The 16,988-nt window shown below is 44.3% G+C and overlaps 1 protein-coding gene across 2 annotated transcripts in view; it reads left to right on the top strand.

Annotated features, from left to right (window-relative positions):
* The first annotated feature begins 6,802 nt into the window (after window positions 1-6,802).
* Window positions 6,803-16,988, top strand: part of Ubqln1 (ubiquilin 1) — a 39,425-nt gene continuing 29,239 nt past the window's right edge. For both annotated transcript variants that reach the window (XM_021215454.2, XM_021215453.2), the window contains exon 1: window positions 6,803-7,172. In XM_021215454.2, the coding sequence (XP_021071113.1) occupies window positions 7,020-7,172 (153 nt within the window). In that variant the 5' untranslated portion in view covers window positions 6,803-7,019. The remainder of the gene's footprint in view (window positions 7,173-16,988) is intronic.

The raw sequence follows: 16,988 nt of genomic DNA, 5'->3' as shown, positions 1-16,988 counted from the left end.
GCCTACCTGTACTTCCCAACTGATGTGGGTTAAAATTTTGGCCTCTAATAATTACAATCGTTTTCTTCCCAGGCACAGCATGTACATCACCGGTGCCTTGTTACACAAAAGTCAGCAGTAACATCCCTCTCTGGAAAACACAGGGACTTAAGCTCGTTAGATGAGCTCAAGAGTTAACAGACCTCTTGTAAGTAGGGAAACTACCTAACGGTGAGACTGCTTGGATCACTTCAAGGAGTCTCTCAGACTGGTTGGTAGTTGTTGTGGGAAATGGTAAAAAAAAAAAACAGAGGTAGCATGATCCCATGCTTGTGCCTCTGTGCTTGTGCCTCCGTGCTTGTGCCTCTGTCCTGGCAGCCCGCCTGGCCATGCACTCACTGGCTGACTTTATTTTATCTCGTGGAGATTCTCACTGTGAACTCCACAATCTTTCCTCCCAGTTCACTAGGTTCCCACTGAGGAGTTGCTACCACACCAACCCCATGCTTCAAATCCCCCACAGCCTTTGTTCAAGAGCCTTTTTCTCTTGAACCCAGAGGAGCTGCAGCATGAAGGAAAACGCAATACAAACTTATGTCAGAAACAATGGCAATTCAATCTCTGGGCCAACAACTAAAACCTCATCTTGTAAGCCTTATTAAAATCAGATTCCTCTGGTGGCAAATCCTTGTGGATCTGCCATGATACGAGAAACGCTTACCCACCTCTGTCCTGTTCTGAAGGGAACTCCCTCCTGCTACCTCTCTTCCTCCCTCCAACCCAGAACACCTACTTGCCCAGTGATTGGCTCCTTTATTCATTAAGTGATTGGTTTACAACAACAACACCAGGCCCCTCTACAACAGGTATTTATGTGAAGCTTGAATATGTTATTCCTACAATAGGAACCAACCAATTGGAAGAGATGGAACAAAATTTGAGCTTCTTTTAAGTGGAGTGATCAATGGTGCCACATTAGCCTTGGAGCGCATTCAAGTTGACCACAGTTGTTGTGACCAATAGGATTGCCCCAGATTTCCTCCTTCCCTGCCATGACAAAGGAATGAAAACTATGATACATCCAGTATCTGGACTAATGCTTTGGGAAAAGTCAATACAGATACAATAACTAGGAAGTAGTTTTATTTTTTAAATATTCATTTATTTTATATATATGAGTACACCATTGCTCTCTTCTGACACAGAAGAGGGCATCAGATTCCATTGCAGATGATTGTGAGCCACCATGTGGTTGCTGGGAATTGAACTCAGGACCTCTGGAAGAGCAGTCTGTGCTCTTAACCACTGAGCCATCTCTCCAGCCTAGGAAGCAGTTTCTGATGGTTCATGGTATTTGTTCAGAGAGCCAGGCCTGGAGCACTAGGGAATATGGTGCTTAACTCTGCAAGCTGCTCTTACCCTGCTAAGAGCCTGTGGACAGGTCAGTTGTAGCCATATTAATACAGAGTAAAACAGTGGATTTGTTCCACAGTCTGGAGTTCAGATTGATCAGGGACCAGAAGAGTGTCACACTCATGGGAAGGTGTACCATCAGTCAAGACAACAGCCACAGTGTGTGGTGGATGTTTTAAATACAATTTTTATGGGGTCCTCCTGTGTGCATGTTACTGAGTGTTCAAAACTTTCCCTGGGGAGACACCACACATGCACACACACACACACACACACACACACACACACACACACACACCTATCTACTCATCCCAGATAGGGATCCCATGGCAGAACAAATAGGGATTCCATCAAAGTACATTTTGGTGAACCAATGAGTTTTATTGAGGTTACTTGCAGAAATGTGGGTGAGGAGTCACTTACAGGAGCAGAAATGACTTTAAGACAGCTACATCACCAAAGCTCACCCTAGCAAGGTGACATCTCACAAAGCTGGGAACCTGGAGCACACCAGACTGCAGACAAGTCAGCAGGTTAGAGTGTCCTTTCGGGGCTGGGGATTTAGCTCAGTGGTAGAGCACAAGGCCCTGGGGTTCAGTCCTCAGCTCTGGAAAAAAAAAAAAAAGTGTCCTTTCCCGGAACTTCAGTTGGTCTAAAGGCCTTTCAGGCAGCTGTCCTGGTGTCAGTCTTCTTTGAAACTTGACTTGTCTGAGAATCTTCTTTGCAACTTTGTTCCTATTGATTATTTTGGCAAGTAGGGGGACCTAAGGAATTTGGAACGGTTCAGGGATGTCTAAAAGCTCTGTGAATTGTTTATCTTCCTAATTAAAGCGGTTCCTGTAGGATAGAATGTTTCAATCTCAGAAGAAACTGTTTCACAGCACCTGTCTGTGTCTAATCTACAAAGCCCTTGGCTACACTGTTGCATGCAAAGGCTACCTGCTGATCTGGGTGGGCCAGACCACTTTAAAAAGAAAGAAGGCAAATAGGGATCCGAGGGTGACAGTGAACTAGAGGTTAACCAGAAAAGACAAAGAATGGATTCTCCCCCAAGTGTGCCAGAGGCAAAAAGCTTTTCATTACAGACCTGATATCAGTCCTTAGACCTCAGCAGCTTTATTATCCTAGATCTGCTTCATAAAACAGTTTGAAAGTGTATTACTGCAGAGCATCTACCATTTCCATACAGCTCATCGGCTTATGGATTCCATAATATACAGCAGTAGAGTCTTTACATAGAGAAGCTCAGGAGACATTTTAAATCCAATTGTTTGTAATAAATCTATCATCTGGGAAAAAAAAGTTATTAGGCTTGCAATTTTGAAAACCAATTGGACCAGAGCCAGAGCCTACCTCCCAGGGCAGTTACATTGTGTTCCTTGCTTCCAGGAGAACCAGTCTTGCGACTTCAGTGAGATGGGCAGCCCTGGGAGGTTGGGTTCCCATAATCAGCAGCACTGTGCTTGGAGAAAATGCCACAGGAAAATACACTGGGGACATTTTCAGGCCTGTTCTCAAATCCCAAGTAAATCCCAGTTAGATAAAAAGCAAGAGTGTGAAGTACTACTGAAATTAAATGTAAGTTTATAGTGAAATCTTGGCAACACTACACACTGGGGAAAACACACTAAGATTTATTTGGAGTATTACACAGACTCAGAACTAAACTTTCAATAAAATCTGGGGGGGGGGTGTTTTGTGTTTGTTTGTCATCCTCTGTAGATGAGGATGACCTGGAACTTCTAATCCTCCTGCCTCTACTAAAGCTCTTGGGCTTTATTTTATACAGATTGTAGAGTAGGGGAGTGCCCTAGTTAGGGTTCTATTGCTGTGATGAAACACGACCATAAGCAACTTGGGGAAGCATATGGTTTATTTTGCTTATACTTATACATCACTGTTTATCATCTAAGGATCTCAGGACAGGGATTCAAACAGGGCAAGAGCCTGGAAACAGGAACTGATGCAAAGGCTATGGAAGGGTGCTGCTTCCTGGCTTGCTCTTCATGGTTTGCTCAACCTGCTTTCTTATAGAATCTGGGACCACCAGCCTAGGGATGGCACCACCCACGATGGGCCCACAATGGGTTGGGGCTGAGCCCTCCCTTATCAATTACTAATTAAGAAAATGCCCACAGCCCAATCTTACAGAGACATTTTCTCAATAGAGCGTCCCTCTTCTCTGGTAACTCTAGTCAGTCGTCAAACTGACATAAAACTATCCAGGACAGGGACTAACATGTTCATTTTACTTTTATCATCTATTTGACATGTGTATGACATTGTATTTGTTATATTAATTCTTATACATAGGCTTAAAATAAACTTCTAAATGGTGCTCAATAAATTCTTGTTGATTAACTCATTCTGTTAAGGAATACTACCTGTACCCTCCCACTCCACCCCATACACACAGGTTTCTCTGAATAACTGTCCACCAGCTGTCTTAGAATTCAAACTTGCTCTGTAGACCAAACTGCCTTGAAATCACAGTTCTGCCTATCTTTACCTCCCAAGTGCAGGGACTGAAGTCGTGAGCCACTATCTAGTTGGAGCTGGCTCAGACTAGCTTGTGAGAGCTGAATGGTCAAATTTCAGGTGTTTTATGACCCAGGTGACCTCAAGTTGGTAGTTTAAAATGGACATTTGCAAGGAAATTGGCAAATGCTAACCATTGATCTTTGATTCAGTATGTGGTAGTTGGATTCAACTAAATGTAGAACAATTGAAATATGTCCTTATAATTGTTTCCAGAACAACCATTTAATAACCCCCATCCCTGCCACCAAAGATTCAAATAGACATTTAGACCAAAGATCAGCAAATCAATTCCTGCTGAATATTTTGGACAGGGACCACATGGCCTACTGGACCCCTATCTTTGGAGAAAGTTAGAGATCCTTTATCTAGAAAATCCCCGTCCACATTGCCAAGGGTCCTTTATAATTTGATTCTGACAGGCTAACATCATGGAGGTTAATTAATGACACCTTATCTTCCTAACTGATGGTTGATTGTGATCGCCAACCTGACTAAATACACCTAAGGCTCACTGCTGGCCATACCTCCCTGAGAGGTTTCTCTAGAGAGAAATGATGGGAGGGATACCCAGCATGAGTGTGGGCAGCACTATCCTAGTGGCCTGGGGGGTCCTGGGTTCAATAAAAAGGCAAAGAAGGGGAAGTTGAGTGTAGGCATTTCCTCTTTCCGAGTCTTGGTTCACAGTCCTGCGACCATAGCAGCAGGCTGCTCCCATGCCAAGTTTCCCACACTATTTTATTTTCTCAAACCCTAAGCCCAAATGACCCTTCCTCCCTTAAGCTGCTTCTTGACAGAAAACTGATTAGAGCAATGAATGAGGAAAGCAACTTCATAAACCATGCCTTGTTGCTAAAACTCCTTTCAGGGGACAATATAAGCAATGGCTACCCCTTCTCCTAAAGTCTCAACAACAAACCAAAGCATGAGTCACCCAAAGTTCACTAGAAGAGCTCAAGTTTATTGGACTTCCTTACAGAGCATAGGTGAAGCGTCTTTACAGGGACATGGGTACTCCAGGGAAGTCTTGATGCTGTGGGGATGAGGCCTCAGTCAGTCTGTCTGTCTCTGTCTCTGTCTCTCTCTCTCCAGTCTACTTTGGCCTATTTACTCTAGACATTCCTGGCGGCTACTTGCAATTAAGGCAGCATTGTAAACAACAGGTGGTAGAGAAAGGCTGGCTACTCCCGTGAGGGTCTTGTGACCTTCCCTACCTTCAGCATGGGGTGTGGTAGTCAGTAAGGCCAGCTGGGAGGAGCCTTTTCCAAGAAAATGCAGCTGAACTACCCAAGAGGGCAGTTGCTTGCGTGGCTGGGAGAATTCTCATTCACAGCATGCCATAAACATTAGAGATTTTCAGAATTAAATTATAGACAATTACAAGGGTATTCTATAAATACACCAGTAGATGTTGTCTACAACTAATTTATTTATCAGAGCAGAACAGGTCGGGATTCTAAAGGACAACGGAGTGAAGACTGGGGGAATGTGATGTGAAAACAGAGAAAGTTAGACAGGGAAGGTGTGTGGGGGGGTGGGGGGGTGGTTATCACAGAAGGCAGCCTGGGTTAGTGCACAAGGAGACTACAGCATGGAGGGAAACCATACAACAGGGGAACTAATAAAGTTGGAAAGATATATATATATATATATATATATATATATATATATATATATATATATATATGAGAAAATTCCAAAATCCTTGCTTGCCCAATGGGGGAACTTTCTACCCCAAGAAGTAATAATTTTCTCACACCTAGACATAACGCTTATAACTTCTTCCTGTGATTGAACGATGCTGGCAGAAATTTAAGTGATATCAAGTGACACTTGTATCGCCATTTTATACTTCGAAACTCTGACCCAGATTTCAAAGAGCTCTGCTAAGAAGTGTTTATGCAACAGTAGTTAATCATAGAACAGGGTTCGATGGCCCAAGAGCAGAACTATGGAATGTCTCTGCATATTTGGGTCACGGTACACTGTCAAGAGTTCACATTTGTGCAATGCTGGTTAATATAAAGTGCCGGACTGTATTACACGTTATCTTTACGAATATATGACGTGGGATCCATACGTGAAATAACTTATGTGTGCCTACATTATGCCGAAAATACCTTTTCAACCATTATCCCTGATGCCACCTCAAGCCAGAATTGTACAGTAACTTAATTGGACAGAATACAAAAGGCACACATCATCTAGGCTAACTCCTACCCGCTGGGTGGACAGTCGTAGGCATTCTGTTTCTGCCCCCACGCAGCTTGGAAGACAGACAATATGGGTTGCCCTATCTTCTGACCAAACCGGTTTGACTCCAGGAGGGAAGCTCCGGCCTTGCTGAAACAGTGCGTGCCTGCGGATGCACAGGTTGTTCACTGGCCTCTGTTTAAAGACCTTTCTCCATCGGTTTAGCTTTCAAGCCCTGAGCACGAGACAAGGCAATCGCAACTCCTTCCACCCGGGCACCAACACTATGCTTATTAAAATAAAGTAGCCCGCCGCTATTTCATAAGCCGACGCCCACGAGGACCAGGTGGGGAGGATACCGGGACCGTGAGCGATGGGCCAGACGTTTCTAGCAAGTTCTCTGGCCGTGACGTCATCTTAGCGCACCATCACGGTGCCTGGCAGAAACCCTGTTTGCATTTCTTTCATTGAAAAACGGGAGACGCGGCGTGGGCTTAGTTCTCCCGCCGTGCACAGCGCTCCTCCGACCTGGAGGAGCCCGCGTTTCGTCCGCCGGTCAGGAAAAGAGCGAGCGAGCGCTGCCATGCATGAGTCGGCTCCTTGGCCAACGCGCTACCCGGCGTGCCTCGCGCGGCCAGCCGCCAGGAGTCGGCGCGACGACCAGCGCGTTACCCAGCGTGCCCTGCGCGGCGCCGGCGACGAGCGTGGGGGAGGTGAGGGAGGAGGAAGCGGCGGCGACGCGGAGAGTCCCCGCGTCCACACGGCAGCCGATCGCCCACCCGGGGCCTGCACCCGCAGCCCGCGTCCACGCACCCTCGGCGGCCCCGCAGCCTGTCACGCCTCGCGGACCCGGCCGCAGCCCCCCCCCCCGTGTCGCGCTCTCCTGAGTCACCGCCATGGCCGAGAGCGCAGAGAGCGGCGGCCCACCGGGCGCGCAGGACAGTGCGGCCGACGGCGGCCCCGCCGAGCCCAAGATCATGAAGGTCACGGTGAAGACACCTAAAGAGAAGGAGGAGTTCGCCGTGCCCGAGAACAGCTCGGTCCAGCAGGTGAGGGCGCGGGACGGGCGGCCGCCGCGTCGCCGGCGGGGCGGGAAGGACGGCCTGGCCGGGCGGCGGCCCCGGGCAGCTCTGGTCGGGCCCCGCTGGGTTCCGCTGCGTGAGCTGTGCGGGGCCGGGCCGGGCGAGCCGCTGGGCTGCGCTGCGGCCGCCGAGCTCCGGGCCCCGGGACCCCACGTCTCACAATGGAGCCGGGCGCTGCGGGGCGGCTGGGCGCGGGCGGCGCTCGTCCTTTGGCCAGGCTGGGTGGGGGTCATTGTTTCACCTGCCTGCTAGTTGGAGAGATTTGGGGGGCAGAAGCACGTGGAGGGTTGGGTCTCGGTTTTGAATGCTGAACTCCTTCCCACCACCTTTGAGCCTCCCATATAAAAATTATGACGTGGAACTTGTTTTCAGTCACATTGTGATAGCTCACGCCTGAAAGGAGAAAAGTAAATGACTTTGATTCATTGGCGACTTGCTGTTTCTGTTACAATACTTCTGTCATCGCTTAGCTGCCAGTCATCGGATAGGTTATTGTTTGATCTTTAGGGAGAAGAGACCGACACTTGGCTAGGTCTTAGCGGTTGCAACGAACCCGCAAGAAAACACAGTCTGTGATAAGGGGATTCTTATCAAATAATTGCTTTAAAGTCTATTCAGGCAAACAAGTCTTGCAGTTAATTAAGAGCCTTGGGAGAACCAATCATGCATGTTTCAATACAGTCTAGGGCACTTGAATTGTTGACAGTATCAAACATTGTAAACAGTTTTATGCGAGGAAGCAAGTATCAACCACTGGAATGTGCTTTTTAAGTTCTCTCAAGGTTTATCTAGTTCCAAAGGTGAGGTCGGGTTTTTCTGAAGCAGGAGGGTGTGTGCTTCAGAAAACTCTCGATTGAATCATCACCATTCCTTGTTAACGCTGCTATAAAAAAGTTTACCATCTTTATATTTCCAGCAGGTCTGTATGTCACCCACAATTGACATTTTCCTGCGTTTTCTGTATCACGCATCTCTTATTTCTAAAATGCACTTTAAAATTGTAAATACCAGTATTACCCTTATAAGGAAGGCAAGCAACGTGCGTGTTAGTGGCTTGAGAACAACTTTTTTGAAAAATGGTATTCCACTCAAGTTTGAGGCGCAATGATGGGACATGGTTGCCTTTGCTGGTTTTTGAAGATCCATCTACACCTGTGTCAGCCAAGCACGTGATAGCTGAAGTCTGTTACAGTTGACTGCACACTTTTTGTCTTCCGGTTTTCTCTTCAGTCAATCTTTTGTCACCCCTGTGAAGATTTTTTTTCCCCAACAGAGTTTGAGTTCACATAAGCAGAGTCGTCTCTAATGTGGTCTTTTGGATAAGGCTTTTTTTCTTCTTTCTCTCACTCAGCATATTTTTTGAGATTCATTCTTGAGAAGGTCTGTACCCTCCCACCACAGAGATTTGCATACTAGGCACAGGCTCCAGTCTACAGCTGACCCTTGTCCTCAGCTCAGTACTTACCTGCTCAGTGCCTATGCATACCATGAATGTGCCCGGGGTCATAGTTTTTTCAGCTGGTTGTAGTTCTTGAGAACAGCAGCCTCATATAAACCCTTTAGAGACCAAATGCTTTTTATCTGTACTAGAGTAGCTCTGGTTACGCTTTAGGTCTTTGGTTTTTTGTTGTTGATTTTGTTTTGTTGTTGTTGTTCTTTTTTTAAAGACAGTTTTTCACCCTGTAACTCCGGCTGTCCTGGAACTCTCAGTGTGTAGACCAGGCTGGCTTCAAAATCATCTGCCTCCCAAGTGCTGGTATTAAAGGCATTCACCACCATGGCCTGCCAGTTCTGTTTAGTTTTATAAGAAACCTGAAAAGTGTACTATTTTGCAGTTCAGTCAACATCATATGGGTGTGTGCTCCTGTCCCTCTGTCTCCTTGTTAATATTTGGTATGAGCAGGGTTTCCTGTTCTTGTTGTTGTTTTTTCATTTTTGTTTGTTTGTTTTTGTTTTTGTTTTTGTTTTTTGAGACAGGGTTTCTCTGTGAAGCCCTGGCTGTCCTGGAACTCACTCTGTAGACCAGGCTGGCCTCGAACTTAGAACTCCGCCTTCCTCTGCCTCCCACCACTGTCCAGCTGTGTTGTTTTTAGTTGTAACTAGTGAATGTGCGGACATACTACATTGTGAAGCTCCTGAGTCCTCCTGAGAGCCCCAGTTTAGATTTCCGTCTTCCTGGCTGCTTCCACATCTTATTTCAGGACAATAGAAATAATGCTTTATAAATAGAAAAATTATTTGGGTGAATAGGTTTGTGGGTTCTTTGTTTTTGTAATAGTGACACTAGAATTATAAATTCTGTGGAAGCTTATGTTTTACTATGCTGTAACTGAAAATGACTTTAATGGATAAAAGTAAGGCTTTCCTAAGGTAACTTATTCTAATGTTGGTTAATGTTTAAAATTTTATCTGTTGTTTTCTGTGGGCGCAGAAAATGTGATAAAAGTTGAAAGCATAGCCTGCACCACCATTTGAAAGCACATCACATGCTGGCTGAGTCTGGGAGTGCATCAGACACAGGGCCAGAGGGCCATCAAGCAGGCTTCAGGTGCTCATTCGTAAAGATCTATTCTTAGCACAAGAAAAGGTCTGCCATTCTGTAAGTTAGACTTCCCTAATAGAACTTACTAGGTTTGGTATTTGCTATAAAGTTTGTCGCTGAGTAATATTTGAAGGCAGTAAGATATCCTTGTAAATGGTTAATAGCAATTGTGATTGGAGCTGAAGTCATAGTTGAGTGTGGGAGCATGTGGTTCAGGGGACCCTGTGTTGAAGCCTCAGCGCACCCCACAATCCTCTCTAATGGTAGGCTGATGTGGTCAAATGTTGGATTCTGAAAATTCTTAGTCTGGGAGGGGGAAAGGAGTAAAAAGATAATATTGAAGGCTTATGCTGTTAGGTAAATCACATTTTAAAATGTTATTTAAGTTAGCACACAAAGGAATGGGTTCATCATGGCGAGAAATCCTCTCTCTCTTTTTTTTTTTTTTTTAAAGATTTTTTATTTTATTATATGTAAGTACACTGTAGCTGTCTTCAGACACTCCAGAAGAGGGCATCAGATCTTGTTACGGATGGTTGTGAGCCACCATGTGGTTGCTGGGATTTGAACTCTGGACCTTCAGAAGAGCAGTCAGGTGCTCTTACCCACTGAGCCATCTCACCAGCCCGAAATCCTCTCTTTTTAAGAGTGTGTGTGTGAGAGTGTGTGTGTGTGTGAGAGAGAGAGAGACAGACAGACAGACAGACAGACACGGAGTGAGTGAGCAAGTGAGCCGGCCCCAGAGCCCCAGGAAGGAGTGAATATCTCAGGTGCCAACCCCTCCCTACTTCCATGCTGTTCTGTTACCAGGTCTCCTTGCTTCAGTAGTCATGGCCAGCTGTGCGCCCTCTCCTGGGATTTTTTGTTGGTGGTAGCCCCCTTGTGAGCACTTTGATTACAGGCCGGGCATTACATGGCCTGGGGCTTTGAATTTCCATCCTCCTTATATTTGTATGGCAAGTGCTTTACCCACTGAGCCTTCTCCACAGGTTAAACCCCCCATTTTCCATTTAAAATCTCAATGTGTCTGTATAGTGTAGGCTATTTAACAATGGTATTTACGTGAGTGTGTTATTAACTAGGTGAGTTTATCTTAAGCCTCCTTGGTAATCTGTAAATTAAGTTGGTAATTTCTACTTATTTAATTTTGGGAAAGGGTGTCACTATGTAGAGCAGGCTGGTCTGGAACTCCTCTTCCAGTGCGTCTACTTGAATGTTGGAGTGGTTTCTGTGGCTTCTGTTGTATTGTTCTGGGTAGTACCTTACTCAGAAGGCTGGTTTGAAGCAGTAGTGCAGGCTATAAAGGAGTAAGCATGTCCTGAGATTAGGGTTTTGCATGCTCTAACGAATTTGGGGAAGAACTGATTTAGTGATTCTAATAAAGATATTGCTTAACTTTTAAGACTTAAGAGACCATACAGTTGACTTTTTTAAGCCATAAATTATGTCATTTTAAAAAGAACATTCCTAGGCTTGTATAACTATCACCCCCCAAAAGAAACTCTGTTCCTCACTGTCTCAGTTTTTGAAACAAGTTCTCCCTGTAGAGCCCAGGCTGGCCTTCAGTTTGCTATCTCTGCCCCTGCCTTCCCAGAGTGGGATTATGGTTTTGTCTTGTGTCCACCTTACAATGTTTTTATAGATCATCCAAACTGTATTCTAGAAGGACTTTCCTTAGAATAAAACAAAACATTTATTTATTGCTCACATGTGTGTAGTTGTCAGAAGGTAATTTTGGGTCCTCAGGACTGAACTCATGGTGCCCTGTGTGATATCAAACACCTTTACCCACTGACCATCTCACTGGCCCCAGGTATTTCCTATGTTGTGCCGAGGGTACGCCACTATGTGGGTGTGTACCACCTCTTTTTCCTTCCCCACCTGCTGGACATGTAAGTGTATTTTTGTTATTAATAATGTCTCCATGAGAACTCATGATTCATGTGCTTTTCTGTAGACATATGGTTTCATTTTTCTTGGGTGTAGACCTAGAAGTAGCATTACTGGGTCGCATAGTAACTGCATGTTTAATTCTGGGGGGAATTGCCAAAGTATTTTCTAAACAGGCTGTTCCAATACTTTCTCATTGACACTTGCTGTTGACAGTCTTTGATTATAATTGTCCTAGTGACTGTTGAGTATCATCACTAAGATGCTGTTTAGTATTTCCAATAGCCTTTTAGGACAGACATGTCATACATAGTAAATCTGAGATAATGTGTTTTTGTTTTAAATGTCACATTATTTTTGGCAGAGATTTTGAGATTATGAGATATTTGCAACACACAGGAAAACTCAGCTGTCATCTATTAGATTAAAGTTATTTTGCAAATTGGGCTAGATGGATGGCTCAGTGGGTAAAGGAGCTCAGCAGTCCTGACACCTCAAGTTTGAGTTCCAGCTACTCATGGTAAAGAGAACTGACTTTCAGGGGTTGTCCTTGGACCACTACTGTGTATCTTGGCTCAGTGTCCTCCTTCTGTCCACAACAATGTGAATATGAGAACAATTTAAAACAGTCTTTAAAAGTTTTTTGTTTTTTTTTTTTTAGAAATATGTGTATGAGTGTTTTGCCTGCATGTATGTCTATGTACTGCATGTGCCTGATAACCTGTGGATGTCCAAAAAAGTGTGTTAGATCCCTTGAGTCTGGAGTTAGATGATTGTGAGCCACTATGTGGATGCTTAAAACCTAGGTCCTCTGGAAAAAACAGCCATGCTCTTAACATGTAGCCATCTCTCTAGCCTCTGGTACAGTTTATTTTACTAAGAAATTACAGTTGTTTTTCTGAAGACTGGTAATATGGAAAGATAATTTTTGAATTAACATTTTAAATTTTTAATTTTTTTCTTGGTTTTGTATGTTTTTTGTTTCTTCTGATTTTTTTTTGGGGGGGGGCAGGGTTTCTCTGGCTAGACCAGGCTGGCCTCTGCCCAGCTTGATTTTAAGTTTTAATCTCTGATATAATGTCAGGAGTTGAGGTTTGCATAGGTGGCTCTTGGTTGGAATGGTGTCCTGAGACACAGATTGCAGTAGTGATGTCATTAAGAGAAAGGTAGTTGCTGAAAACGTTTGAGGACTGACCCCACCAAGTTGCTATTGCTTCTTGCCTGAAAATTACATTCTAGCTTGCTGGTAGTCTCCGACGTCTGTATTTCTCCCCTCCCGTGAATTCCCAGAGTAGTACCTGAAAATTGTTAATCAGATGGTGGACACTAAGGTCCATTTATCTCAAAATCTGACTTAGTGGCAGGGCCTGATGATGGTTTCCTGCTTCTACATTGTTGTTGATGGCATCCCTCTCCTTGATCTGTGTGGTTCGCCACACTGTCTGTAATTCCTTGACCTGTTCTACATTTTACCTCTGTCTTAGGACTCTGGTACAGCTTGTTCTGGCCTGCCTCCTACTCTTTGTTGGCTTCAACCAATCATTTACATTGTAGAACAGAGGTTGGTTTCTCAAAGAAGTATGCCTGATTGCCCGGGCATCACTGGGGTTAGCTGTGGGTCAGGCATTTTCTCACAATGGCATTAGTACATGTATGTCTGTTCAAAAATTACATAGTTAGGATTGTTTAATGCTTCTCTGCTAGGAAGGGGCTATGATATTGTATTGTTTCTAGAACTTGGTGCATGGTATAGACTCCCTAAGCAGTGTGTTTGTGAGTGAATTTGGAACATTTTTTGCAATGATATGTATTTAATACTAAATATCCATTGTGGAACCTTACTGAGTGAAGAAGCATAAGCAAATGGATATAGCTTTGGAAACCTCATCTCAACCTTCTCTCCCTGAAATCTCCTAACTCAGAACTCTTTCTTTGAAACGGCTGTCCTGTAACTTTCTATGTAGACCAGGCTGGCTTCAAATTCAAAGAAATCCTGTGTCTCTGCTTCCCAGGGTCTGGGATTAAAAATATGCACCAGCATACCCAGCCCAGCTTCACTCTTTTTCAAGATGTGTGTGTGTGTCATCAGGACAGCTCAGGGAGTTAGTTCTTGGGCTGTGGAACCAGGGTCGTCAGACTTGGGTAGCAAGTGCTTTTTCACCATCCCTCTCAATGTCCTCAGTCTTTAAGCTGGAGAGTTCCTCTGACTCAGAAAATGATTTAGTACTAGCCATTTTGTATCAAAGATGGCTTGTGACTGATAACAGTCATTACATTTGTCTCTGGTATGTGTAGGCATGTATGCCAGGGCATACATCTGTGGGGATTGTTCTCTCCTCCCTCTACCACATCAGGCCGGTTGAGCAAACGCAGGTCTTCAGGCCTAGCTGCAAGCACTTGCTGAACCATCTCAACCTCACTGACCCCTGACAAATTTTCAGATGTGTGGAGAAGTCAGTTTTTTGCAGAGTCCATGTTAAACTAGTCAGCGATTGCCAACCAGTTCTTCAGGAAAAACAGCGCTGATTTGTAGTGTTTACTTGTTTGTGTGTAGTAAGTAGTCTCCCAGTGGTAGATTCAAGCAACCGGTATTAAACTGCATCAAAAATTACTAAAATTTTAACAAGCTATTGCTTAACGTGGGTTTCTTAGACAGAGGGCAACCATGGCTGCACAATTCCTGTCTGCCGTTTAGGGCCAAGGAGACAGGCCTCTAGAAACAAGGCCGACTTTGTGTAGCCCTTTACTGAAACTGCAGGCTTCTGCAGCTTGTTACAATGCTCACTGGAAATCTTTTACTATGTAACAATGTTTTCTGGTAGAATGGTGTGGGGGCTGAAAAGCAGACGCAGCCATTAAGAGGGCTGTGGTTACTCTTGCAGAGCGCCTGGATTCGATCACTAGCACACACATGCTGGCTCCCAGCCTTCCAGAACCAGTCTCAAAGGATCCAACACCCTTTTCTGGCCTCTATGGGCACCATACACATACAATAAGAATAAAAGTTCTTTAAAAAAAAAAAAAAAAAGGATCATTGAATCATTGGGGCTGGAGAGATGGCTCAGCCGATAAGAGCATCATCGTCTGTTCTTCCAGAGGTCCTGAGTTCAATTCCCAGCAACCACATGGTGGCTCACAACCATCTGTAATGGGATCCAATGCCCTCTTCTGATGTGTTGGAAGACAGCTACAGTGTACTCATATAAATAAAATAATTTTAAAAACAGCATAAAAACCATAATTTTCTTGGCAAGCAATAAAGCTGAATTTAACTTTAAATTTGTTAAGGTAAAAGAAAACCTTACTTTTTTTTTTTAACAGTTTTTTTAATTGTGTGAGTGTATATATGTGTGAATGTATAGAAACCATGGCACCACTAAATTTTTGGTCTAGGTCTTCCCACCTTAATTAGCCAGTCTAAAAACACCTTCAGGGTTGTGCAGAGATTTCTCCTAGTCTGCTGTCATCCTATCAGGGTGACAGTATCGACCACCATATGGCCTTTTCTAAAAGTAAAGGCACAGGTTGCAAATTCCTTATTGGGAATGGTTAAGATCAGAAATATTTCAGGTTTTGCATATTTTTTCCCCTTCAGAGGAGTATGTGCATGCAGCGCCTGTGGACACACACACACACACACACACACACATCATGCGTGCAACAGGACTTCTCTATATAGCCCTTGGTTATCTTGAAACTTGCTCTGTAGAGCAGGCTGGCCTTGGAACTCAGAGAAATCCACCTGGCTCTGCCTTCTGGGTGTTGTCTCCTCCACCACCCAGCTATGAGATTTTTCTTTTTCTCTTTTTCTTATTTTGGTTTTTCGAGACAGGGTTTCTCTGTCCTGGAACTCACTCTGTAAACCAGGCTGGTCTTGAACTCAGAAATCTGCCTGCCTCTGCCTCCCAAGTGCTGGGATTAAAGATTTGTGTGTGTGTGAACATGGGAGGTGCCCCCAGAAGCCCCAAGATGTCTGACTTCCCTGCAGCTGGAGCTGCTTGATCAGGGTGCTAAGGACTGCACTCAGCTCCTGCACTGCTCCTGCGAGAGAAACAAGCGCTCTTAACCGCTGTGCGGTCTCTTTAGCCCCACATCTAAGTTCTTTCTGAGAGCTAACTCATGAGTCAGCCAAGGCAGTTCCCCTTTGAGAAGGATGCAAGCAAGTGCTCTTAGCCTCTGCACCCATCCTATTTTCTGTCAATATGAAGAGCCATGAACTAACATCTCAAATCTGAGGTGAGGTTGGAGTCTGTTGTCTGTGACAATACTTGCCTTTACTTCTTTGAGAGAAGGTGACTTCACATGTGTCTAGCAAGACTATACTTTTGGGTTTTTGTTGGTTTTTTTTAAGAAATTTTCTAATAAGCATCGAATGAGGTGATGTACCAAAAAATTATATACCCGTGCAATAAAATGATGATAAACAAAGAATTGTGTGTTTGTGAAGGCACATCTCTCCTTTTTTGACCTCTGTCTTGTTTAGGGTACAAGGTCTCTTAGGAAACCAGGAAGGAGTTCACAGTTTGTTAAGACTTAAGCTCCGAACTTAAGGTAGCCAAGGATGACCTTAACTTCTAGTCCTCCTGTTTGGTCTCCCAAGTACTGGGGTTGCAAGTAGTGTGCCCAGTTTATGCAGTGTTAAGATTCAGTGTAGGGCCTATTGCATACAGATACGAGGCAAGCACTCTACTGAACCACAGGTCCCAGTTCCACACTTCTCTTTAGAAAACAGATATTGCCTTCTGCTCTCTCTTCACCTGTAAATGATTTGCTTTGCTTTGAGTTGTCTACGATCACAGGTGGATACTGTTCATTTGTTCTTGAATACTGGATTAGACTAAATAAATGTACGATTGAGACACATTTTGGGTGTTTTCATTATTTGGTTAAACCCACCAACATGTCCAGCCTGTTAGATACGTAGTGGAACTCTAAGGTCTTGGTAATCAGATCTAGTGTCTACGATGAAATATGTTTATAAATCTGACTGGCTTTCACTTCAGCCTGCAGTTTATGCAGTAGCCAGTGAATCTCTGTTGTGATTTATAGTCTGTGGACAAGGAAGAACACCTTTCCTGATGTGAGGATCCTTCATTTGGATTGTGTTTCTCGCTAATTTCAGGGAAATCTTCGTGCTGTTTGTGCTGTTGGTTTTATAAAAGATGTATTTACCGAAATGGATGCTCACAGCCAGCTACTGGATGGAACACAGGGTCCCCAATGGAGGAACTAGAGAAAGTACCCAAGTACTATAAGGGGGCTGCAACCCTGTAGGTGGAACAACAACAGGAACTAACCAGTACCCCCTGGGTTTGTGTTTCTAGCTGCATATGTAGCAGAAGATGACCTAA

This window comes from Mus pahari, chromosome 16, assembly GCF_900095145.1.
Source record: "Mus pahari chromosome 16, PAHARI_EIJ_v1.1, whole genome shotgun sequence".
NCBI classification, from domain to species: Eukaryota; Metazoa; Chordata; class Mammalia; order Rodentia; family Muridae; genus Mus; species Mus pahari.
This window is presented reverse-complemented; position numbering and strand designations above follow the sequence as displayed.